Genomic DNA, 26,200 nt, shown 5'->3' with positions numbered 1-26,200 from the left:
CTCACTGCTGTGGCCTCTCCCGTTGCGGAGCACAGGCTCTGGACGCGCAGGCTCAGCAGCCATGGCTCACGGGCCCAGCCACTCTGTGGCATGTGGGATCCTCCCGGACCGGGGCACGAACCCGCGTCCCCTGCATCGGCAGGCGGACTCTCCACCACTGCGCCACCAGCGAAGCCCTGGGCTGCATTTTTTAAGCAGCGTTCCAATTCTTAACAACAACAACAAAAACAAGCATCAGCTGTTACCCCCATGATTCTAGGCAAGTTCCGAGTGGCTGATTGTACCCTGAGTTTATATCTTTCACGTATACTCTGGATCTCTATGGATGAGAGGGTGGACTGAAAAATTTGATAAAATAGAAAAAAAAATTCACGTAAAAATGAAATGTTGAAGTAGTCGTAAAGAATCAACTATAAACTCTGAGGCATCTTAGGTAAAACTCTCCCGCTGATACGCTCCGGGTTCCTCCACCGTGGGGTTTGTTGCTTCACATTTCTGTCTGTGTTGCTCCTTCCTCAGCTGGTTCTGTCTGCTCTTCGGTGCGCAGCCTGGCCGCCTTCTTGGACCCCAGATACTCGACAGTTCCATATGCCGCCATGGCCAGACTCAGGACGCCCAGGAGGACGTAGAGTTTGACGCTGACACACAGGAACATGCTGTATCCGAACGCGATGACGAAGCCCAGGGCTTCCCACAGGCGGTAACTGGCAAAGGCGGCCTCCTTGTTCTTCTCAAACAGGACCCCGAAAAGAGCTGCAGGGGGGAGACGGGTGAAAATGTGGCTGTAGAACCGCAAACGACCTCTCTGATCATCACCGGAAATATGCAACTTCCCCACGGCCCAGTGTTCCCAATAAAACCAGGACCTTCCTTTGTAAAAACTGGAATTATTCCACGCTGTGGATGACAGCAAGTCAGGTGATGTTCTCTAGCAGTGACGAGCCACCGTAGATACAAGAAACAGAACGGATGAAAGTTAGCACCGTAGGGGGCACGGCCCAAGCCCGAGCTTTGCAGGTAAGAAAAGCAAGGCCGAGAGGTGGGACCCGTAGGTGAAGGCGAGAAGGGGGAAGGCCATTCATTCCTGCACTTAGGGGAAGTGCACAGTACATAAGTTATTCAACCGTGGGGTTTTTGGTGCCTGCCGCAGGGCAAGGGGATCACCACGGTGTGGGCCTTTCCTTCCCCTCCTGGAGACTTTAGGGGTAAGAGCGTTCAGCCAGGTGAAGCCTCCGAGTGAGACCGCCCCACACCGAGCTCTTGATGAAGGGACTCAAACCCCCTTGGGTGGTTTTTTTTTTAACATCTTCATTGGAGTATAATTGCTTTACAAAGGTGTGTTAGTTTCTGCTTTATAACAAAGTGAATCAGTTATACATATGTTCCCATATCTCTTCCCTCTTGCGTCTCCCCCCCACCCTCCCTATCCCACCCCTCTAGGTGGTCACAAAGCACCGAGCTGATCTCCCTGTGCTATGCGGCTGCTTCCCACTAGCTCTCTATTTTATGTTTGGTAGTGTATATATGTCCGTGCCACTCTCTTTGTCACAGCTTACCCTTCCCCCTCTCCATATCCTCAAGTCCATTCTCTAGTAGGTCTGTGTCTTTATTCCTGTCTTACCCCTAGGTACTTCATGACTTTTTTTTTTCTTAGATTCCATATATATGTGTTAGCATACGGTATTTGTCTTTCTCTTTCTGCCCTTGGGTGGTTTTCTGAAGGTTTGGGAGAGAAATGACCTGAGTCTGTGATAGGGGCTGAACTGTGTCCCTCAAATCCACATGTGCTAGTTCTGGCCCCCAGGACCTCAGAGTGTGACTGTATTTGCAGTTGGGCCTGTAGAGAGGTGATCAAGTTAAAGGAGATCATCAGGGTGGGTCCTAATCCCATGTGACTATATAAGAGGTGTCCATATAAGAAGAGGAGGTCAGGACACAGACATGCACAGAGGGACGGCCACATGAGGACACGGGGGGAAGATGGCCGAGTACACGCCCAGGAGAGAGGCCTCAGGGGAGCAGCCCTGCCGCACCTGGATCTCAGACCTCAAGTCTCCATTTCTGCTGTATTTTGTCGTGGCAGCCTTAGCAAACTAGTACAGTCTGATAATGCTTCTAGGTGAAGGGAAATGATTTTCTGTTCCTGCTTGCAGTGTGGTAAAGTTTCGCCAAACGGGAATCAACCCCATCCCCAGGACGTGAGCGAGGCAGCAGTGTGTCTGGAAGGTGGACACTTAGGAAGGGAAAGTTTTCAACAGGGGTACCTGCCTGAGCATCCCGGCAGATGTCCTGCTGCACTGCCCGGAGCTGCCTGGTCACCACGCCTACCATTTTGGCTGACGGACTTGCCCTGCGTCCCCCTGTCCTCTGCTAGGCCGTGGGTTCCCTGAGGCAGGAACCCATCTTATCTGGAATGATAATTCCAGCGCAACCCAGTGTCAGCGAAAATCCTTATTGAATGACTGAGTGGACGCATGGGTGGATGGTGACTCATGAAGTGGCAAAACGCTGAGCCCGGTCCTGCAGTGTCAGCACGTCCTGCAGTGTCAGTACATACTGCAGTGTCAGCACGTCCTGCAGTGTCAGCACGTCCTGCGGGTCAGCACACCCCTGTGGGGCAGCACACCTCTCAGAGGATAAACAGTAACCCAAGTAAACGGTGGGCAGTCCTGGGGGGAGAGCTGCTCCTTCCTTTTCTCCCCTTCCCCTTACAACCCAAAAGCCCACGCTGGTGAGGCAGTCCAGGTAACAAAGGACACGTGACCACACACAGCACGGCACGGGCCAAGGCACCTCCTTTGCACGTGGGTCAGATAATGCGTGAACCAAAATGTCAAGCGTGGACTCCAGAGCGGGGGGGATGGGCAGACAGCCCGGAGCCCAGCGGGACCAGACAGAATCTGCACCCGGAGTCCTTCATTCCCAGAGGCAGCGCCGTCCGCAGGGCGGTGGGCGTGTCCTCAGAACTGTCCCGCCTACAGGGCGGGCAGCTGTGGTGGGGAGAGCAGACGGCGGAGCTTTCATGCACATATTCATTTTTCATTCTGTTCCTTTAACTTTGCCCCTTTCCTTCTACCCCTCCCCTTCTCCCCCGCGTTTAGAACAGGAGAGGGGAGGCTTGTAGGGGGGAAGGGCCCCTCCAGCACTGGGGGGAAAGGTCTGAGGGCAGCAGCAAGGTCTCCTGCAGCCCTGCCTGGAAATGTCAGCGCCCAGGAGACGCCCCTCGGCATTTGGTTACTCAGATGTCCATCTGCACAGGAACCGCTCAGGGCGGGGTCCATCAGGCAGATATAAGATATGACATAAGATACACATTTTAAACAACACATGCCTATTTGGGAAAACTGGAGGCTGTCTGGAACATTCAGAAGGAGGTGTGCTTCTTGTGTGGAGTCTGCAAAGCGCCCTCTCTAATGGAAGTGAATGCCCAAAGAGAACCTAATAACCACACCCTGGGACGTAACTTCTGAGATTACTTCAAGATCTCTTGTCTTTCTTCTGAGGGTGACTCTAAAATAGGACCTAAAAACAAGATGCTAGAGAAGAAAATCCAAGGTGACACTATGGCTACAAGTGGTGGATTCTGTCCTGTTCTCCGGCAAAAAGGTCCAGCTGCTTCCTTAGCGGGTTGTGGTTCCTGACAAATGCACCCTGACGTTCTGAAAATCCAGTAACACAGCCAACTCTAGCTTTAAGTCAACGTTTTTGGTCTATAGGTTGGTGTCTTTAGACGATTTCAAGGTTAAGTTTAGGCCGTGACAATTATAGACCACTGTGCTCCAGGATAAGGGACCCACTGCCCACTCTCTCCTGGGCAAGTTCTGGTTCAAGTCCAGTTCAGCCTTTTAAGTGGCTATGGGGTCCTCAGCTTCCTGAGGTTTTCCCATAAACTTAAACTTTCTGGGCCCCCAGAGTCTTAAATGCCAAATGAAGAACTCGCCTTTCTGTGAGTCTGATTCTGAAATGTGACCCTGGTGAGGGGATCCACCCGCAGGGAAGAGAGGTCGAGTGGCTGTGAGCTCACAGCCTCGTGTGCAGAACAGCTCAGCAGTTTGGGAGGCAGGAGGGGCCCTTACCGGGAGGACCTGGAGCCCAGAAGTCTGTGGGAAGCTGGCTGTGCCTCTGGATGAACGACAGAGACGGAAGAAGACGTGTGACAGCTGGACAAGAGGGAAGGACCCCTCCCTTGCCCCCTCCTCAGATGGCTGTGTCCAGGAGAGGCTGGATCACGGCCGGCAGAAGGCTGATGTCAGCAGCCGGAATTGCCGTCTAAGAAAACGCAGAGAAAGGGAGTCTGGGGGACTCCATTTGCCCCCATTTGGGAATATGGCCCAGCCTGAGGAGGAGAGGGCAGAGCCAGTCATAACTAAAGTCAGGCTTTTGGGGAAATTACTCATGATCTGTTTCCTATTTTAATCCAAACGTAAAGAAGGCAGCACGTTAATTGTGTCAAATTCCAACCGTTAAGGACACGGAGGGCAGAAGGGAAAGACATGAAAAAGAGAAGTAGTCTCAAAGTAATAGTTCAACAACTCTGAAATTACATGTGAGCTAGGATTGAACAAATAAGCAATGTGGTATACAGAGTGGAAACTGGGTTTCTCACGGTCAAGGAAAGAAGTTACAGATCAGCAGTGGGATAGGGGTGAGAAGGGGGTGCTAGAATGAGCCTGTGTGCTGGGACGTCAGTGTGAGTTCAGCCTTATTTTATAGATAGATATAGATAGATAGATATGCAGATACAGAAATAAATAGATGTGTGTGTGTATATGGGCCAGTGAGCCTATGCCCCCTCCTCACTCTGTCCACTGAGAGTGCCTCAGTAGCAATGAGCACACCCAGCACTCAGATCTTACTTCCTAACACCATTCTCCAATGAAGCACGCCCAGGCTCCTTGGAGAAATGGCTAACCTAGGGCTGGCACAGGCGCTACCAGACGAGCCTAGACTATTCTGGAGTGCCTAACAGTGAGGAGGTACTAAAAACCCAAAATAGGTAGCGGTGGGGGGGGGGGCGAGTCGAAAGGACACAGGTGCCAACGGGAAAGACCCCAGTCGCCAAAGTTGGAACAATTAGAACAAAGGAGTAAGTAACGTAGCATTGGATTGTAACCCAAAGGATACCATAAATACATGAGCCCATACTGAGGTAGACAAACTTCTGAGTAAATAGCTAAATAAACTGGGGAGAATGGACAAATGCTCGTCCTAGAAGAACTATACCTAACGCACGTACACACTCCTCTTCCAGGAGGTGAGGGGTAATTACTTCCCCCTGAATCGTAGCCTTGGTGACTGGCTTCCAAAGAACTGACAGTGGAAGGGAAGAGTAGCCCTCTGCGTGGGAGGAGCCAGACCCTGGCTTGACCAGCGATCGAGGTCCACAGCATCAATGACGAGTCCTGTGCTGTCCTGTAACCCGATCAAGGTGACGGGAAAGGCGCTTCACTCTGGGGTCTTCCTCCCCCAGACCCTTAGCTCTAGCCTAATTATGAGAAAACATCAGATGAACCCAAATTAAGGGACAGTCTACGAAACACCTGATCAGTATTCTCCAAAAGTCAAGGTCATCAAAAACAAAGAAAAATGAGAAACTGGCACAGACCAGACAAAGGAGACGGGATGGCTACGTGTAACGCGGGGCCTGCCTGGGATCCGGGAGCACACAGAGGATGGAGCGGGGGAAACCTGGAGAAATTTGGTAAAGTCTGAAGCTTCATTATGTACCAATACTAATTTCTTGGTTTTGACAAATGTACTGCAGTTCTGTAAGATGTTCGAGTTAAGGGAAACAGAGTGAACAGTATATGGGAACTCCGTACTGTCTTGGCAACTTTCCTGTTGATCTAAGATTATTCCAAAAGAAAAAGGAAGAGAAAAGCCTGCTTGCAGCCTGACCTGGGAAAGGCACCAGGTGGAAGTGACCGGATGCTGACCCCTGTCGTCGGATGACAGGATGTGAATGAGTATTGTTTGTTTGGAAAAGACAGGATACATGAACTGGACATGTAAGAGAAGACAGGCTTTTTGAGTCTATCAACCTGAAAACAGCCCCTTTGGTGGCTGACAGGGCAAAAGAGTATTTTTAGGCCAGACATTCTGAATCTCAAGTGCAGGCATTGGCGCGCGCAAGGGTTGCCATGGCAACGGTACCCACCTTTCGTGAACTGTCAGGGCGGATAAACAGAAAGCCGCCCAGATCCCCGGCTCCAACGGCCGGAGGGATCCCCGGAGCCCAGTGGGAACGTGGGCAGCGAGAAGCACGGTTCTGCCCCAGGACGGGGTGGGGGGGGCTTGGACGCTTCCCGCCCCGATTTGCCTCTAAACTGGAGAACTGTAACAATGTTTGTAAACTGAGAGGTGATGACTGAAAAGGAGGGTTGAATTGTACTGACTTGTATCCAGTCTCATTAACCAGGAAAGTATGTGGCTCACGGATCTTCTTAGAAGAGAGACACGTTCAGGGAGAATAGGATTAGAAATCCAACTCGCTATGGAAAAAGCAAAAATGAGAGAGAGCTGATCTTGGGACATGGCGAAAGCTACACGAAATTTCCAGTTTTTGAAAATACAGAGACGGTATGGATGGAGCACGCTGCAGGGCGGTGAGCCCGAGAGAGCCTGGGGAGCCAGCCTGCAGGGAACTCGGTCATTACAGCATCGCTCCTATAGCCAGGACAATCGCCAGTATAGACGCCAGAAGAAATTCTCAAGCTCAGTCATTAAAGCATCCCTCCTAGCCAGGACGATTGCCAGTATAGACGCCAGAAGAAATTCTCAAGCTCAGTCATTAAAGCATCCCTCCTAGCCAGGACGATGGCCAGTATAGACGCCGAAAGAAATTCTCAAGTCGTACACGAAAACAACAGTCTTCCCCAGCAACTGATTTTTCCTTGAAACAAATTACTTTTGATCTGAACAAAAAGACAGAAATAACTCATTTTAAATTAGCATTCCTTATTCAAGGAGGTCTTTATCCGAGTTATTCACTGGACCTCATGTAACTCTGCACAATTTTGACAGGCTCTGCCTGACGGCCTCTCATGTCCGTGTAAAGAAAAGGAGAGTTAAAGCAATTACTCCTATATCTCAGGGAGAAAGAAAACCAAACATTTTATTTGCAATCATTTGAAACACCTAAGGAATTATTGTATGGACTATTGCGTGGCTGCTGACTTCTAATGTGTAAATACTGTAAAAAATTCAAGTGAACTCAGAGATGTCAGCTAATTAGAAAGCAAGATGGCAGAAGCATTTGGACTGTTCAGTAAAACAGTGGGCGTCTTTCACACCTCCTCTGGGATGTTGAAAGCAGTTCTCTCCTGATGCTCCCTGGGGAAAATGCCTAAGATTCCTACGGGGGAAGTTGTGACCTGCACTCCTTTAGAAGTCTGCACGGCCAAGAAAAGCTAGCACGGTGTCTGTGTACCTTTCCCCAACCGATTAAGTATTTCTTCTGTTGAGCAACATCGCAGCCCAGCCTGAGACTAGTTTGTCACTGCTTCCACCAGCTGACCTTTGTCCAAACACACCAGATTACGGCACTGAGCCTCACACACCTTTGTCACCTGGTTCAGAACTTCAGGAGAGCCTCCTGCCAAGATTGTGAAACCCAAACCCCTTGGTTCCAACAGCACGGGGTTTGTTCAGTGATGTTTTCAGCTGTTTCATAAGCCAGCAACAGATAAGATAGTAAGGAGAGGCCGTCCTGGAGTACTGAGTCCACCATGGGTGAGGTCACGTGTACCTGTTCTCTTTGGGTGTAGGGACAGCGGCCAGGCCTCCTGCCCCTGGAAACGCTGGCCTGTGGCTTGTTTGTGGACTGGCCTGACCCAGTTTCCAGTCCTGGGTGTTTCCCTGATAAGGGCTGAATGGTGGGTGGTGTTTCCAAAGGAAGAGGCTCTCTTCTGAGCCAGATTCACCTCCGGGGCCCCGGGCTCATGCAGCTGCAGGATGCCGGCTGTGTAGACGGCTCATCTCCTGGGGCCTCCAACACCCTCCCGCCCGGGGCCAGGGCCGTAGGTGTTCGGGAAACTCAGGGCCAAGGGTTCCCGCCCTCAGCCCTCGTCCCATTAGGTCACACAGAACTCAAGCCGCCCTCCGTGTCCTCCATGGGCCGCCCGCCAGCCCCCTTCTCCCCTCTCTCCCGTGGTCTCCCCCCCAGACCCAGTCAGCTACGGCTCATCCCCTGGCAGGACATGCCGCCAACCCGCCAACCCAGGGCGCCTCCTGACCCGCGGGGAGCCTGCGTCCACAGGAGGCCTCCCTGGGCCTCGGCTGGACGTCTCCTCCCGGGCTGCGGCCACTCCCTTCCCACCCGCCATGGGCGGCCCGGACTCCCACCCACTGCAGCCCAGGGAAGAGCTCCCTGCACCACAGTCTGAACCCTGGGCCTCCAGCCCAGGCCTGGCTCCGGCCCTCCAGCTCCCCATGCACTCGGGGCTCCCGGGACCTCTTCCCCTGATGCCCCCCGCCTGCCTCTCCCGTGTCCCTCACGTCCACAGCCTGGCCTCTGAGGCCTTTGTCGAACGTCTGGTGGCCGCCCTGTCGGGGTGCAGGGCCCCCGAGGGTGCCGGACAGCACTGGCCACGCACACCGCTCTCGGCGGCCTGAGGGCAGCTCTCCAGTTCCCCTGCGCTGGCGGGGGCCCCCCTGCCCTCAGCGGCTCTGCCTGCCTTGCCTCTCACCCGCCCTCTTTGCAACATCAGCTGAGGCTGCGGCTGGACCTCTGGGCCCGAGTCCCGCTCTGCCCCAGGCCCGGGCCGGTGGCCGCGCTTCTGCAGGGGGCGGTGCGCTGAGGGTGATGCCGCCCGGCTGGCCTACATCGGCGAACGAATCCTCGCAGGACTGACAGCCGGCTCGCGGTGAAGACCGTCTGTTAGGTCGTCGCTAGCTGTGGCTTCTCTAGGAAGCCACATGTCTCAGGCGTGAATTAACTCCTTTCCCCGTGGTGACAAAGGGGCCCGTATCCTTCCTTCTGACTGCCTTCCCCCGCGTTCCAAAGAAAGGGCACCCCTCCCCTCCCGGCCAGGGGCCTCCTTTTCTGGCCCCTCCCCTCACAGCCCTTCAGTCTGAATCTAAAATCCTACGAGAGGGACTTCCCTGGCGGTCCAGTAGTGAGGACTCAGCACTCTCACTACGGCGGCCCAGGTTCAATCCCTGGCCGGGGAGCTGAGATCCCACGTGCCGTGCGGCGCAGCCTGAAATAATCGTAAGTGATACGCGCCCCAAACAGCCCCTTTTCAGTGCTGGGTCCCCCCGCCGGAGTCCTGTCTCTGTTGTGTTCAAGCTCAAGCCAAGCCCCTCAGCTGATGCGTCCAGGTCTGTGGGCTCGTCTGCCGCCTTCAGCCTGGGGATCCCGACGCCCAGCCTGTCCCGGGGACCACTGAGTCCCTGCGTCCAGAAGCTCCGCCCCTCGGCCTCCTTCCCAGCCCCGCCCCTGCCCTCCACCTCCCGGTGGGTCCGCACGGTCCCCTGAGTCACGGCAGCAGTGACCCTACCAGCCCCCGCCCCTGCCCTCCACCTCCCGGTGGGTCCGCCCCGTCCCCTGAGTCACGGCAGCAGTGACCCTGCCAGCCCCCGCCCTAAACCCTTGCTGCTGCGTCCACCAGTGCTGAGTGAAAGTGGACCCTTCAGCGGTACGTCGGCCCTACATCGGGCCAGCCAGCCTCTCCTCTCAGTGTCTGAAACCCCAAGGCGACGGCCTCTGGGAGGGGCGAGGTCGTGGGGTGTGGCCCTCAGGGAGGGGTCAGTGCCCTTGCGAAGGGGCCCCAGATCGGCCCCTCGCCCCTGCCTCTATGTGAGGACACGGCAAGAGAGAGCCTCTGTGAACCAGCCCTCCAGACGCCGAATCCGCGATGCCTTCCCCCTGGACGTCCAGCCCCAGGGCTCTGAGCGGTAAATGTCTGCTGTTCACAAGCCCCCCAGCCTGTGGAGTCCTGTTGCGGCACTAAAGCGACAGAGACGGCTCCCCCCCGGCCTCCCCAACTCCCTGCCTCCCCCAGGCTCCCCGCTGCTTGGAGGACTATCCGCCAGGAGCCCACTAGGGCGTGGCCCCCACGGTGAAGCCTCTGCTGACCCTCCCGCCCTTAACTCTGTTCTCCCGAAAACTGACACCCACTCCCCCACCCCGAAGCCCTAGAGCCACTGCAGGGACGTTGTCACGGTAACCTGTAAGCGCTTCCGCCTGTCCCCAACCTCAGCTGAGAGCAGCTGTTCTGTTCAGACCAGCTCTTCCAGGGGGATGCCACGAAGGAACCATCATCTCAGGAAAGAAAGCTGCACACTTCATGGACATCATGGATCTGAGTAGACGCTCAGAGAAAGCACTGCAAATCCCCAGTGTGGAACTGGAGCCCTCCTGCCTGTGTGGTCCCCACTCCACTGCCCTTATTGCACATGTCACCACGTCCCCCTGGGGGGCCCTCCACCCACCACATGCCCCCCCATGACTGGCCAAGGCGGGGCCACCTGAGCAGGAATGGCTCTGTGCCGGGCACTCACCATTGTTCTGTGTCTGCCAGACGGCATCAGCCGCGCCCCAGAGGCCCGGAAATACGAAGAACAAAGGCAGCTGGCGGGGGTGAGGCTTCCACAGCAGGAGGGCGATGATGCAAGACAGGTGGGTCACCGCACCTGTGAGCGGGGAAAGGGGCTTCTCTCAGACACTCTGTGCTACAGGACGAGTCTTCTGACCATTTGCTTCCAGGAGGGAATGATGTTTCCTAAAATAATCCAGACTGATTTCTTCAGGTGGGTTTTGACGTGGCACACGGAGACTGAAGGTGAAATGCAGGGCACGCCTGGCAGGTGTGCGATTCCATCCACCTCTGGCCTCCACATCATCGGGTGGGGGGCCTGGGGGTGACACACCTCTGTGTCTTAGAGGAAAGTGTCGCCTTGCTGGGCAGAGGGGTCCCCAGATTATGGGGCTTCAGAGTGGGAGAGAGAAGGGTTTCTTCATTAGGAGCGAGTGGTGGGACCCCTGCTTCTCACTGAGTAGGGGGCATGAGGAGGGGACGGGAAGGGGCGCCCCAGCCGGGGAGCTGGGGCTTCCAAACAGGACGAGGAGGGAGAGGCTGGGGGAGAACGTCCTCATTCCTCCTGACTTTATCATGATGAGCCCTAAGCCCTGGCCTCGTGATTCTGCAGACGCTGTGATGTCCCTCGAGTGTGGGAACAGAGCAGCTTATGACCCTCAGGGACTGCCAAGGAGCAGAAACAGCAGGTGCAGCCTGGGTTCTCCGAGGCTGTGTGACCTTGGGCAAGTTACTCTCCTTCTCTGTTCTCTCCTCGATATAAAGCAAATTACTTGGCCCCCAGTGAGCACTGACCAATGCTTAATGTGCTCCCTCCCTCTTGCTCCCTCACCACGGACCCTTTGGGCCTTGACCGGGCCACCAGGTAGCTGTCTCCTTAACACCCTCATCTCTCCTTATTCACGCTGTCTCCGATCCTTCTTGTTCCCTCAAGAAAAATAGAAGGTGATGCCCGTTTAGAAGACCAGCTTCATCCACCACGTGAACACAGATCTCCTCCTTCTGGAAGGCTCCCTGTCTCCTGCCTGACCCCTTGGCCCCCACTGTGGGTGTGGGCCCCGTTTCTGTACCTGCACCAAACCCCGTCCTTACCCCAACCCTGGCCCTCATCACACACGCTCTAATCGCCCGCAGTGGAGCCAGACCTGCCCCAGGAGTGCGTCCACTGTGCGTCCACGGTCCACCTACCTAGTGCGAAGAGAGCAATCCTGCCCGTGTACTGGGCCAGCTTCCCGTACAGCACGGAGCACAGTGCGTTGACGGCTGCGAAGCAGATCATCACGTAGCCCACGAACTGGATCCCCAGGGCGCAGGTGATGTAGGACTGGAGAGAAGCACAGACCAGTTACCTGCGCTGCCTCAGGCCTGCTCCAGGGCTGAGCTCTGAAGTTGCGGTTTGGGGGTTCACTTTGATCCGGGAATACAGCCCATGCTAAAACGCTTTCTGCCCTGTGACCGCTGGCCCGCGAAGCTGGCCCACGAAGCTGGCCTCCAGCTCCCGGGTGGAGAACGCCTGTGCTTGTAAGGAAAACCCTCCTCTGGGTAAGAACTAACAGGGAACGCTCTGCATGGCCGCCTGGCAGACTTCTCCCCGCGTATCTGTACCGTATGTTATTTATACAGGGGCGAATCTGAACTCTTCTTGCTGGTGTGGGTCATTTCCCATCCTGCCTAGAAGACAGCTGGGCGAGGACAGAGCCGGGGAATGAACAGGCAGAACTCAGGGGATTTTTAGGGCCTTGAAACTCCTCTGAACGATACCATAATGATGGCTTCACGTCATTATGCATCTGTCCAAACCCTGAGAATGTAGAGCACCAAGAACGAGCCCTCAGGTAGGCTGTGGGCTCGGGGTGATGACGATGTATCCAGGTAGGTTCCTCAGTTGTAACAAACGGACCCTCTGGAGGCGGGCAGCGGGCGAGGATGTGCCCGTGTGGGGGCAGAGGGTGTGCGGGAACTCTCTGTCCTTTCTGCTCAGTTTTGCTGTGAACCTAAAACTGCTCTAAGAAAATAAAGTCTTAATAAAAAAGAAGAAGATGGAAGGAACAGGAAGGGAATCTCCATAGAGATGAGAAGAAGTGCTCCTGCCGTGACTCGGGGGCAGGGTTGGGGACAGACAGGAGACAGGCTGGGAGGCCCCTTGCATCTGGATAGCGGGGGGACTGTTTGTCATTCTGTCTTCATTCTTTGAAACTCCAAGACCCCAACAAGACTGTCCTAAGAGTAGGGCTGCCAAAGAAACTCTTGGGTGTCCAAATACTCAGGACCATACTTATACTAAGAGATATTTGTGGTTTATCTGAAATTCAGATTTTTACCCTGCCTTTTATCTGGCCCATTTGGCAAGCCTTCCCGGGAGGGAGCTGGGGTGGCGATGGAACATGGAAGCAACCTGCTGATGTCCATCAACAGAGGAATGGATAAAGAAGATGTGTTGCATATATACAATGGAATATTACTCAGCCATTAAAAAGAATGAAATAATGCCATTTGCAGCAACATGGATGGACCTAGAGATTATCATACTAAATGAAGTAAGTCAGACAGAGAAAGACAAATATCATATGATATTGCTTATATGTGGAATTTAAAAAAAATGATACCTCTGAACTTATTTACAAAACGAACTCAAAGACTTAGAAAAAAAATGGTTACCAAAGGGAAAATGTGGGGGGATAAACTAGGAGTCTGGGATCGACACGTACACACGGCTATATTTAAAATAGAAAACCCACAAGGACCTACTGTATAGCACAGGCAACTCTGCTCAATATTCTGTAATAACCTAAATGGGAAACGAATTTGAAAAAGAATAGATACGTGTATATGTATAACTGAATCACTTTGCTGCACACCTGAAACTAACACAACATTGTAAATCAACTATATTCCAATATAAAATAAAAAATTTTAAAAAACTAGGTAATAAGGAATTTCAGTGTTATTTGTGGATTTCATGGTTTTCCCTATTTTTCACTCTAAAATGAGGACACAGGGTGAGATGCAGGCAAGTAAGTGTCCCTGCGATGACTCCAGAGCAGCTTTGGTCCTTTCCCTGAAAACACATCTCAAGTGAGGGGTGTCCCCAGGTGGGCTGATGTCCTAACCACACGGCGGCTCTCCTGAGGCCGGGAAGGACCCAGCGCAGCCCCGGACCCCGTGCCAGCCCCGCCGGCCTCGTCGCCTACCCGCGTGTAGTCGCCGGCCAGGAAGGCTTGCTGGAACCCGCTGTACAGCGGCAGCAGGACCAGGAGGCAGAGGCGCTTGTCTTTGAACAGCTTGGCCGTCGACAGCAAAGTGGACCAGAACGGTGACGCTTGCTTCTCTCCCTCACTTTCCTGCTGAGCGTCTTTTATGGGTTCCAGAAACACGGCGATGAGCAGGACCGCCAGGAAGCCGCTGCCTGAAAGGACAGGGGAGGGGGGACAGGCTGCTGTGACGGGCTCCAGCGGCACCGCGCACGTGGACTCATCTCCTCACTTCCTCCTCCTCTCGAAACGGAGGGTCGGTTTCAGATCCACATTTCAGGTGACGGAGGCAGGCTGAGCCCCTGACCCCTGTTGTGGACTCGGAGGCCACACACGTTGCCTCGATCCTCGTGTGCTGGTTCTGTGACTGTCGGGCTGTCTCACCCACAGAGCAGGTGATTGGAAACACAGACACCTGGGGAGAGACCCCCGAGGTCCTCAGGGCCCTTAACCATGCACCATTTCTCTCGTCAGAATCCTCAAAGTAATTTCTATCAGCAGCTAGACTCCCTTCTCAGGGTTATGGGTCCCGCCAGGAAAGTTACCATTGGCTTCTCTTCATGTTCATCCCAAATCTCTTCATCCAAACGTCCTGTGGTAGGAGCTGCATGTATTAGGGTATCTCCCAACCCCAGTGGGATGATGCGTTTGGAGAAAGGAAAGGAGCTCTTTGCATACTGAGATGGGAAGTTCCCCCCAAGACAAATGGCTGAAAGGAAAAGCCAGGTGCAGAGCTGGGAGTCTACTGTGCTCCCATTTGGTTTGGACAAGGAGGGGCATAAAGACATTTGTTTACACGTGCGGTCGGTGTGTCTAAGAGTTAAGGACTATGTGGGCTGTCTACGGCTGCGGGAAAGCTGGGTGGCGGTGAGAGGGGGATTTTCCCTTTTACAATATTTGTATTTGGGACCCTGTGAACAGGGGATCTATCAAAAAATGACTCAAGACAACTATTCCTTTCACCCTTGAGGGGATATCCTGTACTTTCATGATTCCAGAGGTAATGACGAGATCTCTTTCTCTGCCACGAACCCACCTTCCTGTCTCTCGAGGGAGAACAAATGTCTGTTTAATCTTCCTGTTCTTTACGTGGACACCTTTTCGCTCCCTCAGTGAGGCTGAGGGCCCTTTGTCATTTCTTATGTCTCTACTGCTCTTCCATCTACCATGATAATGATACACGTGGTTTGGGACCCACAGATGAACTCAGGTCCAGTGGTGGTCTTTCCTCTCCCTGGTGGGATCGGGGACACTTCAGAACAGTTTTTATCGCTCATTGCTGGCTTTGACCCATCACCCTTTAAAGAGGGTTTGAGCCACTCTGTGTCTTTACTGGTCTCCAACCTTGTCTGCTATTCTTCCATCTCTTGTAGCCCCAGACGCCCAAGGCAGCAGGCTCGCCCCTCACTGTGGCGTAGCTGCCTGAGCCGTACTGAAACGGTGAGGCTCACCAAGTCAGCCCTCCTCCAAATTGCCTGAGAAATGGTGAAACCAGTCCCCCCACGCGTCCCAGAGAAGTCCGTAGTTAATAAACACATTTCCACGCTGAGGAGCACCACTTTACGTCTAAGCTTCATCTCTGTAATTCAGCTGCTTTTCCTCCTGGCTAAGCACTGGTCCCCTCCCCCATTTCATGCTAACTCAACCTTGTGACCAAGTTTATGAGGCCGGACTCTTGTCCGCAGACGTTTCACAATGGCACTGACGTCCTCTGGGGTCATGATTCCCACTTAACTGTCAAAGCAAGTCAGCGCACGCAGGCGCTCCTCCAAACCGGCACATCAGCTGGCCGTGAACACCCACCACCTGCCACAGCTCCTTCCCCGGCCTGAGCTCGGAGCAGCCCCAGGACACAGCTTCCCCGGGACAGGGGCTGAGATGCAGCGGCGGTGGTCGGGGGTAGGACTGGAAGCCACATGTTCACCAGGACACAGACGCGTGTCCAGAGGGTCCCTTGGTCCAGGGCCATCTGCAGGGGCGTGGACTGGGCGACTGCTGGTGGTAGGGCTAATACGCTGCCTCGTGAGGGCAGAGCTCAGGAGTCCTAGAAAATTACTCCAGGGAGATGGTGCTCTCTTTGCTTTGGTCTGTTTTTCTCCTTTCTTATTTTAGTTCTGTTTTTTATAATTTTCTTTTGTCTTTGTGGTAACATGGGCTTGCTTGAAGGAAGAAGGGTGTGAAGCCCTGCAAACCAGGATCCAGATACTAAGAGCGTTTCCCCGTATGACGTCTGCAAGGTCCCTGCTTTACATAAACATCTAGACTTAGGCGGCTGGATTCTCTGTGAACCAGGACCTCTGTGGAAGGTCCCTAACTGCCCAGGGGACACACTGTTCTGCCCTCACATCAGGCTGAACGTTTCCCAAACAGAATGTCGGCCCATCTGCTCCCATATCCCATGTCCAGTCTTGCTAGTTGTCACTCTAACTCTCTTGAGCGGCCCCTCCCTCGCTCTGCACACCGTCCTCACTCCCCTTCGTCTTCTGGGTCACTGTATCGCCCCTGCACTGGTTTCTCTGTCCGCAGTTTTTCTCATGCCCACGCTAAACTAACACGAGAATCTGTCTACAAGACAAATAAGTGCACGTCCAGACTCAAGGCCACCGCTGGTCACGCCCATCTCTGGCTCCTCTGCCCCCTCCAGGCCCCTGTCCTCCAGCCACTCTGGCTCCCTCTGGGGCTTCTCTGCCTTCAGTGTTGTTCACGTACCCTTCTCTGCCTGGTAAACTCCTACTCACCCTCCAACACCTGGCTTGGGTACCACCTCTCCATCACAGCTGCCCTAGAACGCAACTTCCCCAGAAGATGTAACTACATGTCAACTGGGAACTTTGTTCAAAACATGCGTCCTATCAAATCTTGGTTAGTTGAAGACACATCTGGACCCTAAGGTCACTGAAAGTCAGGGTCTTGTCTGGCTGGTTTCTGGGCCACAGGAGTTCGAGCACATTGCTTGGCGTCTGCCAGCACTCGCTCTGCCTTGTAGCATAAAGGGCTCACTTGGCACCTCTGACTTGGAAGCAACCTTGAAAGAGACCAGCGTGTTGGTGGCAACTTATCTCACAGGCGAGACAAACTGATCATGCACGTGGCCTCTGGACCTCTGATTCCCAGTGGAGTCCTGCACTCAGTCCCACCAAATCCGATACCTATCAGACTCTTGATCTTTAAGAAGGACACAGTCCAAGACCTTTACAGATTCTAGAATTCAAGAATGACAGGGCTTCCCTGGTGGCGCAGTGGTTGAGAGTCCACCTGCTGATGCAGGGGACACGGGTTCGTGCCCCGGTCTGGGAAGATCCCACATGCCGTGGAGCAGCTGGACCCGTGAGCCATGGCCGCTGAGCCTGCGTGTCCGGAGCCTGTGCTCCGCAACGGGAGAGGCCACAGCAGTGACAGGCCCGCGTACCGCCAAAAAAAAAAAAAAAAAAAAAAAAAAAAAAAAAAAAGAATGACAGAGAATACCCTTAAATTTTCTTCAAATGGTAACAACAACAAAACTAGTCTAAGGGTACGCCCGTCAAAGTGGTGATACATCTGTAAGAGCAAAGTCATTTAGAAAGCTATCAACATAAACATTTTCCATTCAAATGAGCGTCTAAGGATAAGAACCATAGGGGTTCACTCCCTCGGGCAACCATCTTTCATGAGCTTCCAATGTCCTGTGCCTTCCGCTGCCCTGTGACCAGCAGGGGGAGCCCCAAGGCCTCGCCGATGCCCGAGGGCGGGTGCTGGGGAGACCCGTGCCCAAGCCCAGCCTCTCAGCAGAAGCCGTTCAAATGTACTCCTTGGAAAAAGGTGATAACACCGGGATTCGGGACTCCCTAAATCCACCTGGACGTACTTAGAACACGAGTAGCCACAACCCGCCAAGGCCGTGGTCCACTTGCTGGGGCTGCCATCGCTCCGCGTGGCCATTCAGCACTTGGAACGTGGCTGCTGTGAGCTCAGAACAGTAATTTTACTTGCGTTAATTAGAATTTAAGTAAGTGCACGTAATGGCTACTGGTCTGGATGGTGCAGACGCGAAGTGCTTCTATCACCACAGGAGACCTCGGCCAGCAGAGGCTGCTGCGTTCGGTTTCACGTGGAAAAGGCTGAGTACAACCCAGCTGAACGCGTCTTGTGGGGCTTTTGCAGGCGAAGAGACTATTCATACCTTGAGCAGGTGGTCTTTCAACCCAGGAAGGCGATGGGCTTGCTTTGCCTGGGTTCCTGGTGCCGAGCACGTACCTGTGTAGATGCCCAGCAGGGTGTAGATCAGCTCCTGGGAGGGACGGTTGGTGCTGTTGGTGGACGCCGTGGCCATGAGGCAGTCACTGGCCCCGCAGGACAGGAGCTGCTCCTCCGGGATGGCCCCTGTGAAGGAGGAAGCAAAGAGGTGCTTTGAGGACACGGGTAACTTGACAGGAGACGGTACACAAGGAAGAAAAGGCCCAGGGAAAAGGAGCCTGGACACGCAGAGGACAAGACATCACCATAGGTCAGAGTCACGAGACAAGGGCTCGTTTGACCCAGTGTCCCAGAATGCTTTTCCCATTGGGCACGTGTCTGGGTACTTGATTTTAAGACACTCTGGACCAATGTGCAATAAATGTCGGTGACTTGTTACATTACATTCTTGACGTAATTGAACCTTGTCCCCTTTTCGGAATTAATTAAGAACTAGAGTACATTAGACTGGGTGTCAGGCCCACTGGGTTCTCTCTCAGATTCACCTGGAACCAGTCCCATGACCTCCGGCAGGTTATTGCATACCTTCTCGGAATGTTACTTTCTTCTCCATTAAAAGAATAAAATTGGAACCATCAATGACCCTCAGTAGACCTACATCAGAATCTCGGGAGAGAGACGATGGATGTCATGGAGGAAAGAACACTCAGTGTTTCACTGTTTCCATCAAACAGATTCTATCACATAAAGTGCTGCAAAATCCCCTTGGCCGGTGAGATGCGCAGCTCGTCGGATGAGAAGGCAGTGTGGAGGCTGGAAGCCTAGAAAGGCTGAGAAAACTTGCAGTGCTCTCTCAGTGCCTTCCAGCCCTCACATTCTGTGTCCTATGATTGGGCAGAGACTGAAGCTCGCTTGTCTATATGTCTTTAAGAGTAAACCCGTTCGCTCCTTCACCACAGTCATGTCAGAGACTGAACCTTCACCCCAGCTTCTGTTGGCTGATTGCTGACGGTTTCTCCAAAACTGAGTAACGATTGGTGTCTGTCCACCGTAAAGGTTCCCTTCTGTGGATGCACTTAGCAAGGGATGACATCACATGAGCAAAAAGGGGAGACGGATTTTTTATTACAGTTTCCCAAACGTGGGACTTTACATGGGTTAACAGGATCAGGGCAGAGAGAGAGAGACATGATCCTGATAAGAGCAGGAGAGTGAGAACATTTGTCCCCATTAATACATTTCCTGTGAGAATTGAAGGTATTTATTTCCTCTGTCCTTGGTCTAAGTCCTCAGACATCAAAGGGTGCAGGCATAGGGCAGAGCCACACTTTGCAGCCCTGTCTGAGTGTGGTCAGGCAGACAGATGAATTAAAGCATCAGTCACCAAACGTTCAAATCTGGTAAGTGATAAGTGGTCCTTTGTGTAACAAGGAAAACGCTGGTGAATGGATCAATTCAGGGGCAAAATAAATCCGTGGGACCCGTTCTTAGTCTAGAAGGATAGTAATGGACTCTGTGAACCCGAGTTCCACAGTTGAGCGGTGGCCCTAAGTTTCCCCAGGGCACCCCAGGCTCCCCTGTGCTCAGGGGAGGCCAGGGTTGGAATCGCTGGGGCACCCGTGGACCAGACGGACCCTCAGACCCTACCAGACTGCCTGGGGAAGAGCCGGGGGCCAGGTGACCCTGAGGCACAGGCAGCCTGAGAGCCATGCCTTGCGGCCTCACGGGACCACCTGCTCAAGTCCTGAATGAGGACGTGTGTAGAGGGACCAGGGGCCCTCCACGGTCACCACTTCCTTCCTGTTACCTTGAGTGGGTGTCTGGCCGAACACCAGAGATGAGATCAGGTTGCCAAACACACCAGACGACTGGAATATGAGGAAGAAGATGCCAAAATACTGGCTGACCACGTCTTTGCCAAGCTTTCCTGTCTTCTCTGCGTGCGTGCTTCCCATGGTGGTGAGGTAGGTGCCCTGCGCGGACCACAGCGGGGCCGCTCCAAGTCCCAGCAGGATGGAAGTGGGGATCAGCGTGTACCTGAGAAAGGAAACGCGGGCATGGGGTGCCTCGGGCTCTCCACTCTTCCCTCCGTTCGGGGAGAAGGAAGCTCCTTGCCTGGCCCAGGGAAGCACTGCCGTGTCATTGGTGGTGCTCTGCTGGACAGAGTTGCCCCTTAGCCTCAGATGAACGCAAAAATCTGTGTCTTTTCTCGTTCAGCATCATTTGTAAGAGTGAAATTCGGTGCCAGTGCAGTTTCTTTGTGTTTGGACGTAGCTACAATGAGCTGGGGTTACAAATAAGGCTGGGCGGGTTCTAGGTATTTCTAAAGGTAGTACGTTAGAAACTATTTATTATCTATCAATCTATCTATCTATCTACTTATCTATCTATCTACCTATCCGTCTAGCTGTCGCTCTCCTCCATGAGGATTCTGTATGAGAACTCTACGGTAACAAGAAAAAGAATAACGTGAAGCCATCCTATCAGTACATCCTGGATGGCAGCGGGGTGTCCCTCAAAGAGATGCTTGATAAGTGTATGCCTGGCAACAAGGGCACGTGGCCCTTGCCCTCAGAGCTTGGTCCCCGAGGGTCCCTTTCCGTCAGGGCGCAGGTAGAGCTCAGGCCCGGCCTGGGGCACTGGCTCCAGCCCTGCTGCGTCCACTCCCTGTGATGGGGTGAGGGTATGGGGTTTGGTCCGCAGGTCACATTCTGCTAAGTCCCCCTGAAATTCACCCTCCGCATCTTAGGTAGATTCTCCCCTCGTTGCTGGGCCATAAAAGTGCCCTGGCCCAGGAGGGAAGCTGGAGGCCTCAGGAGAGGCCAGGATGGGCAGTCGGGGGAGCATGGGCCCAGCAAAGGGGACAGAGACATCTCGGTGGGAAAACATGGGAAGAAGGCCACGCTACCGTCCTGTCCCAGAAGCCGAGAGGGGAATTTCGGGAAGCATCCGAACATGGGCGTACCAGCTGGCGTAGAAGTTGCCCAGGGTGAAGGTCACGTAGCAGCACATGGCGATGACGATGGTCCACTTGCAGCCGAGCTTCTTAATGAGGATGGGCGGCAGGAACATGGAGGACAGCAGCATCCCGCCATAGAGTGTGCTGAGCGCCGCCACCCCCAGGCCCTCCTCGCTGTACAGGCTGCTCTGCGGGGACAAGGCCAGCCCGGTCAGGGGCCCGGCTGCCAGGGCTAGGTGGTCTGGGTCATCTCCAGGTCCTGGAGACCCCCAGCAACAGGCTGCCTGGGCGGGCGGCCTGTCCTCCAGCCGAGGGATGGGAGGGGAGGAGACTGCAGTGAACTCTGGTCAAGGGGAATCAGCAAGTGGAGACGCGGGGGAAGCAGCCAGCGTGGCCCGCCTGGGGCAGAGGGGCCCTCATGCCTCCTGCTTCCCGCAGCCCCTGCCTCATCCCTGAGAAGGCGGGGGGCCAGGGCAGCCAGGGGCCTCCTTGGAGACCAAGGTTCCCGCTAGGCCTGAGGCAGAGCCAGCAGCCCCAGTTTAATGCTGTGTAGACACAAGGCACACTTTTCCTGTTTTTGTCATTCCTCACTTGGTGCCTAGCATAGCGTGGTGTGAAGCGAACAAAAGGTCAAATAGGTAACCAGAGCCAGCTCAGGCCAAGGCAATGGCAGCCGTGACTTCTGGCTTTTGCTGTGAAAGAAAAACCTATTAGCATAATTGCTTCCTCCATTTATTTCACTTGTAAAGCAAAAGGAGGGGGAGGGGAGGGGGCGGAGGGAGAGAGAGGAGGGGGAGGAGGGAGGGGAGGTGGAGGGGAGGAGGAGGGGGAGGGGAGGAGGAGGGGGGAGGAGGAGGGGGATGGGGATGGGGAGGAGTGGAGGGAGAGAGAGGAGGGGAGGGGAGGAGGAGGGGAGGGGAGGGGAGGGGATGGGGAGGTGTGGAGTGAGAGAGAGGAGGGGGAGGGGGAGGGGGAGGGGAGGGGGAGGGGAGGGGGAGGGGAGGGGGAGTAGAGGCTGGGGAGGGGAGGGGAGGAGGGGTAGAGGAGGGGGCGGGGAAGAAGACTAGTGCTTCCCTTCGCAGCCAGACCTTCCTTCACAAGGGTCCGTCCGTGTGTTTCCTTCGCTTCGGCATCCAGCTCAGCCCGACCCTGTGGTCACTGTGCAAGGGGTCCCCGCTGTGCCCCACACAACTGACCAGACACCAGAGAAGAAAACTTCGCCCACAGGGTCTCTTCCCTTGCAGACGCCAGAGCCCCAAACTCAGCAAACCAGCACCTTAGAGCGTTGGCAAAGTGCAAACACCGGAATGCGAGCTGTCATGCTCCTTCTCCTTTATGGCTGAGACAGGCATTACTACCTCCACGGGGGAAAGAAACACGCGGCGTAGGATCATACACTCAGCTCATTAGTCCAGATGACCCCAAAGCCAGGACTGTAACGCCTGGACTATTACCATTCCTTCCTGCCTGGTCCCCCAGCAAGACGACAGAAGATTCCACCCATCAGCCGGGGGCCTCTCTGAAGCCCTCCCCGCCCATCCCTTTCCTGTTCTCCTGGAGACCCCAAACCCCATAGTCTGTGTTCTCACCCCAGGATTTCCTCTCCCTTTCCACCCCTCAACACACTCTGACCGCCTTCATCCTCTTTCCAGATGGTGCCCTTTCTTCAAGTGCATGCCAAGGGTCTCCAAGGGTCTTGAGCGCACGGAACGTTCTGCTTTTTCTGAATCTCTCCCAGTGCCTTGCCCCAAACAGGTACTTAGTCATGTTTGCTGATTAATTGAAACAGAACAAGAACATCTGGTCCCATGAAAATTCTAAAGTCTGGTTGGAAGACAAAAGTTGAACAGTCTGCCTGAAGTGGGGTTATCTGGACATCTCTGCTCCTAACTCCAGTTGCTAGGAGTGTGGAATGTGGGGACTGCTTCAGCCGGGGCCCTTTGTTTTCTTAATTCTTACGTATTAAGGTCTCACGTATTAGTGACCTTGCCTCTTTGTGTGCTAACGAGAGGCTGGCAGCACTGCTCTGCTCTGGAATTTCCTTTCCACCCACAGCCCTGCTGCCAGTCGGCGGCGAGGTACGTTTGTTACTTATGATGGAGTTCCGCTGCCCACCGCTGGAAAGGAAGGCGGATTTCAATCTCCAAAGTGGGAACCAAATTTCGAAACCAAATGTCTTTTTTTTTAAGTGAATGACCATGTTCGAGTCCCTGTCTCTCCATGTGTTAGGAGAGCCAGCCTGCAAAATCCGCGCCCGAGGAGAAGCCCACGGGAGTGGCCTGTATGTAAGCGACGCGGACGGCCACTCAGCTCACTCGGCAAGTCGATCGACGGATCGGCCGTAAGCACTGACCAGCAGAGGCTTACGTGGCTCCTGGGATACAAAAGGGAAAGACATCAGCCACCAGCCACCACCCAGGAGCGGGCGAAGGACAGGACTGCCAGGGCCAGGGATGCCTCCAACAGGCCACTTGCAGTGGGACAGTGAGTCCTGCAGGGGGAAGCTCAGGGGCCGAGCTCCTGGGGGGCACGAAGTCCAGTCCAGAGGCGTCAGAAGACTTTCTGGAAGGAGTCAAGGCCTCGCGAGACCTGCAGGGTGCGGAGGGGACCGGGGAAAGGTCGGGAGGTGTGGGTGAGGAGGGACGTTTAGGGGATGTGTTTGCAGAGGCCCCGTCCTGAGAGGAAAGGCCCCAAGGAGGTCTTTGGGGTCTTTGGCCGCAGCTGTTGAGCTCTTCCGGTGAGGTGAGGCTGGACAGCCGGCCAGACTAGACCAACAGGAGCCCCAGACGCCATACTGGGGAATGGACTGGATCCACTGGATCCAGTGCTGAGCGCTGTCTGAGGCAGGGGATACAGCGATGGGCGGGGTGGCGAGGGCCTGGCCTCATGGAGCTCACAGGCACCGTGTGGTGTGTGCCGGCGGACCTGGCGTGCACACAGGGGCGCCTCACCCAGACGTGGGACCCAGGGCACAGGGCAGGGGGAGAAGGAAGTGTGGCGTGTGCACTGAGACCTGAATGATAAATAAGAGATCATCTGCTGCGGGGAAGGCGGTGTAGATGCGTGTCTGCGTCCTGGGCAAGTGCACGACCGGATCCAGACCGGGCCTGGCACTCTGGGGCTGGACCGGGCCTGGCACTCTGGGGCTGCCTACGACCACCTTTGCTGCCTCGCTGGGGCCTGAGAAAGAAGCCAATGAAAGCAGAAGGAGCGATGGGGGCCGGCAGCCCCTCAACGCGGCTGGGACCCAGCCAGCCCTAGGCCACACCCACCCCTGTCCTTACCTGCTGTCTCCGAAGCCAGTCCTGACTGGCAGAGCTAAACCATGTTTACGTGTCCTGGAGCAGTGGGCACGGAAATGGGGCCAGATAAGGGCGGGGACGGAGCAGCGGTGAGTGGCGCGTGGGATGGTTCCATGGCAGGGTGGGAGGGCTGGTTCTCTAACGTCTCCGGTCTTCTGGAGAGGAAGAGGCCACACCAGGGACAGCAGTGCCCAGCCCAGGAGCCCCGGGGAAGGCGTGGATTCCAGTGTGGCTCCCCCTCAGCTGCACTGCTCTCTCCACACAGACGCCACTCCGAGGGTTCCTGAGTGAGGCTTCCACGTGTGTGTGGCCTCAGCGTCCCACAGCCATAGCCTCAGAGAAGGGACTCCTGGCAGCTCCTAGGGCCCCCCCACTCCCTCCCCTGGCTTCCAAGGGGGCCAGTTTGCTGTCATTCAGCTGCAGCTGTCAGATCACAACTGCTTCCTGAGAATTCGGATCCCATCAGTCACGCCCGAACCCAGGGAAGCTGCCCCACCTGCTGACAGCAGGACTTCCTCCAGTGGGGCAAGCTTCTGTAGGGACAGTGTCACTGATGGGTCCATGGTCTCGCTACGTTCTCCTTCCAGAAAGCACACACTGCATTCAACGTGCGCTCAAGGCGGCACGACACAACAGGTGTTTCACACACATTAGCATTTTACAGCATCACACCGTTCTGAGCAATGTCTACAAAGTCATGGAGTATCCTGGCAAGAAAGAGGCTGTGCTTCCCCTTCAGCTCGATTCTGGGAATCACCATGGGCTATAACTTCATTCTCTGTGACCCTAATCAGAAAAAAGACTGAATAGGGGTTCACGGAGGAAAACATGTACTTGGAATTCAGGGCTGAATCTGAGCTACCTCGCCCACCTACACGTCCAAAGGGTTTGCACTGTAACAATGAAGACAGAAAATTTGAATCTCTCCTCTCTTGTCCTGCACCTCCATTCTGAGCCCCCTGCACATGCTTTTCTTGTTCAGCTCTGTGCACACAGTAGGCGCCTACTTCTTGTCGCTGACTGACAGACCTTCCAGGACCACACTAACTCGTCATCAGAAACCTTGCAGATGCTCCACTGTGTGGCAGCCCCCAGGCCACAGAGCACGAAGCTGGTGAAGAAAGCACAAGGGCTTGATGACGGGCTGCTTCCTGACCAGCCCTGGGGCTTCCTTGTGGTTTCATTCACAGTTAAAGATCAGACTTAAAATGGAACTGCCTGGGGGAAGATCTAGCAGGAATCTACGTGGTATCAGGACCTCTGATGAATTCTCATTACTGCCCCTGACCACAAATTCACAGTGATTCGTCTTGTGTCTCCTTTTACTGATGCAAAGGCAAAGTGGATTTTATCACTAACCCAAGACCAGCTCTCCTTGTCTGAGGGTCAAACACCCGCAGCTGTACCATCCTGCTGAACTGGGAGTTGGGGCTGCACATAAAAACCGCTGTTTGTTTTAGAGGATTTTGGAGGGTGAAGCCCCACGTTCCTCGCTGTCTGTGCCACGGGAATTCTTGGAGTCCCAGAGACATTCAGAAGGTAAGATCACATGACGACTGTACACACCTACCTGCAGACTCTGCAGACCTCCGTAGGCAATAAAGAGAAGTAGAAATCCAAAGGAAAGCACCAGAACGTTCTGCAGGCTTCTTTCCATCGTGCTGCCTAAAAGCTTCAAGCACCAGGAGATTTGTAGTTCCCTAAAAGAAACCAATCAGGGCCCAGGAAAAGCAGTCAGTACCTAGAAGTCACATTCTGTCTTGGAGTCTGAGTTAGACGTGTATCAGTCACTAAGGCTGCTGAGCGTTAATGAACTTGACAGTCACTGAAGCACCCGGGGCTGTTACTCATTCACCTTCTCTGGAACCCACAGTAATCACTTTCTAACTGGGCAAAAATTAGGACTCTTATCAGCTCATATGGACTGGAACATTTTTCTACTATTTTCTGATAGATATGGTCCTTATAGGAAAGTGG

The 26,200-nt window shown here is 54.3% G+C and overlaps 1 protein-coding gene across 1 annotated transcript; it reads right to left on the bottom strand.

Moving 5' to 3' along the window:
* Positions 1-487: 487 nt before the first annotated feature.
* UNC93A (unc-93 homolog A) lies at positions 488-25,880 on the bottom strand (the record flags this gene model as incomplete). The annotated part of the gene is made up of 8 exons (XM_082855415.1): positions 488-753; positions 10,504-10,635; positions 11,727-11,862; positions 13,730-13,940; positions 18,019-18,148; positions 19,770-19,999; positions 20,928-21,109; positions 25,794-25,880. 8 exons carry the CDS (start codon positions 25,878-25,880, stop codon positions 488-490), a joined length of 1,374 nt encoding a protein of 457 aa, XP_082711541.1.
* Between the last annotated feature and the right edge of the window lie 320 nt (positions 25,881-26,200).

This window comes from Leucopleurus acutus (genome assembly GCF_964270905.1).
Source record: "Leucopleurus acutus genome assembly, chromosome: 15".
NCBI lineage: Eukaryota > Metazoa > Chordata > Mammalia > Artiodactyla > Delphinidae > Leucopleurus > Leucopleurus acutus.
This window is presented reverse-complemented; position numbering and strand designations above follow the sequence as displayed.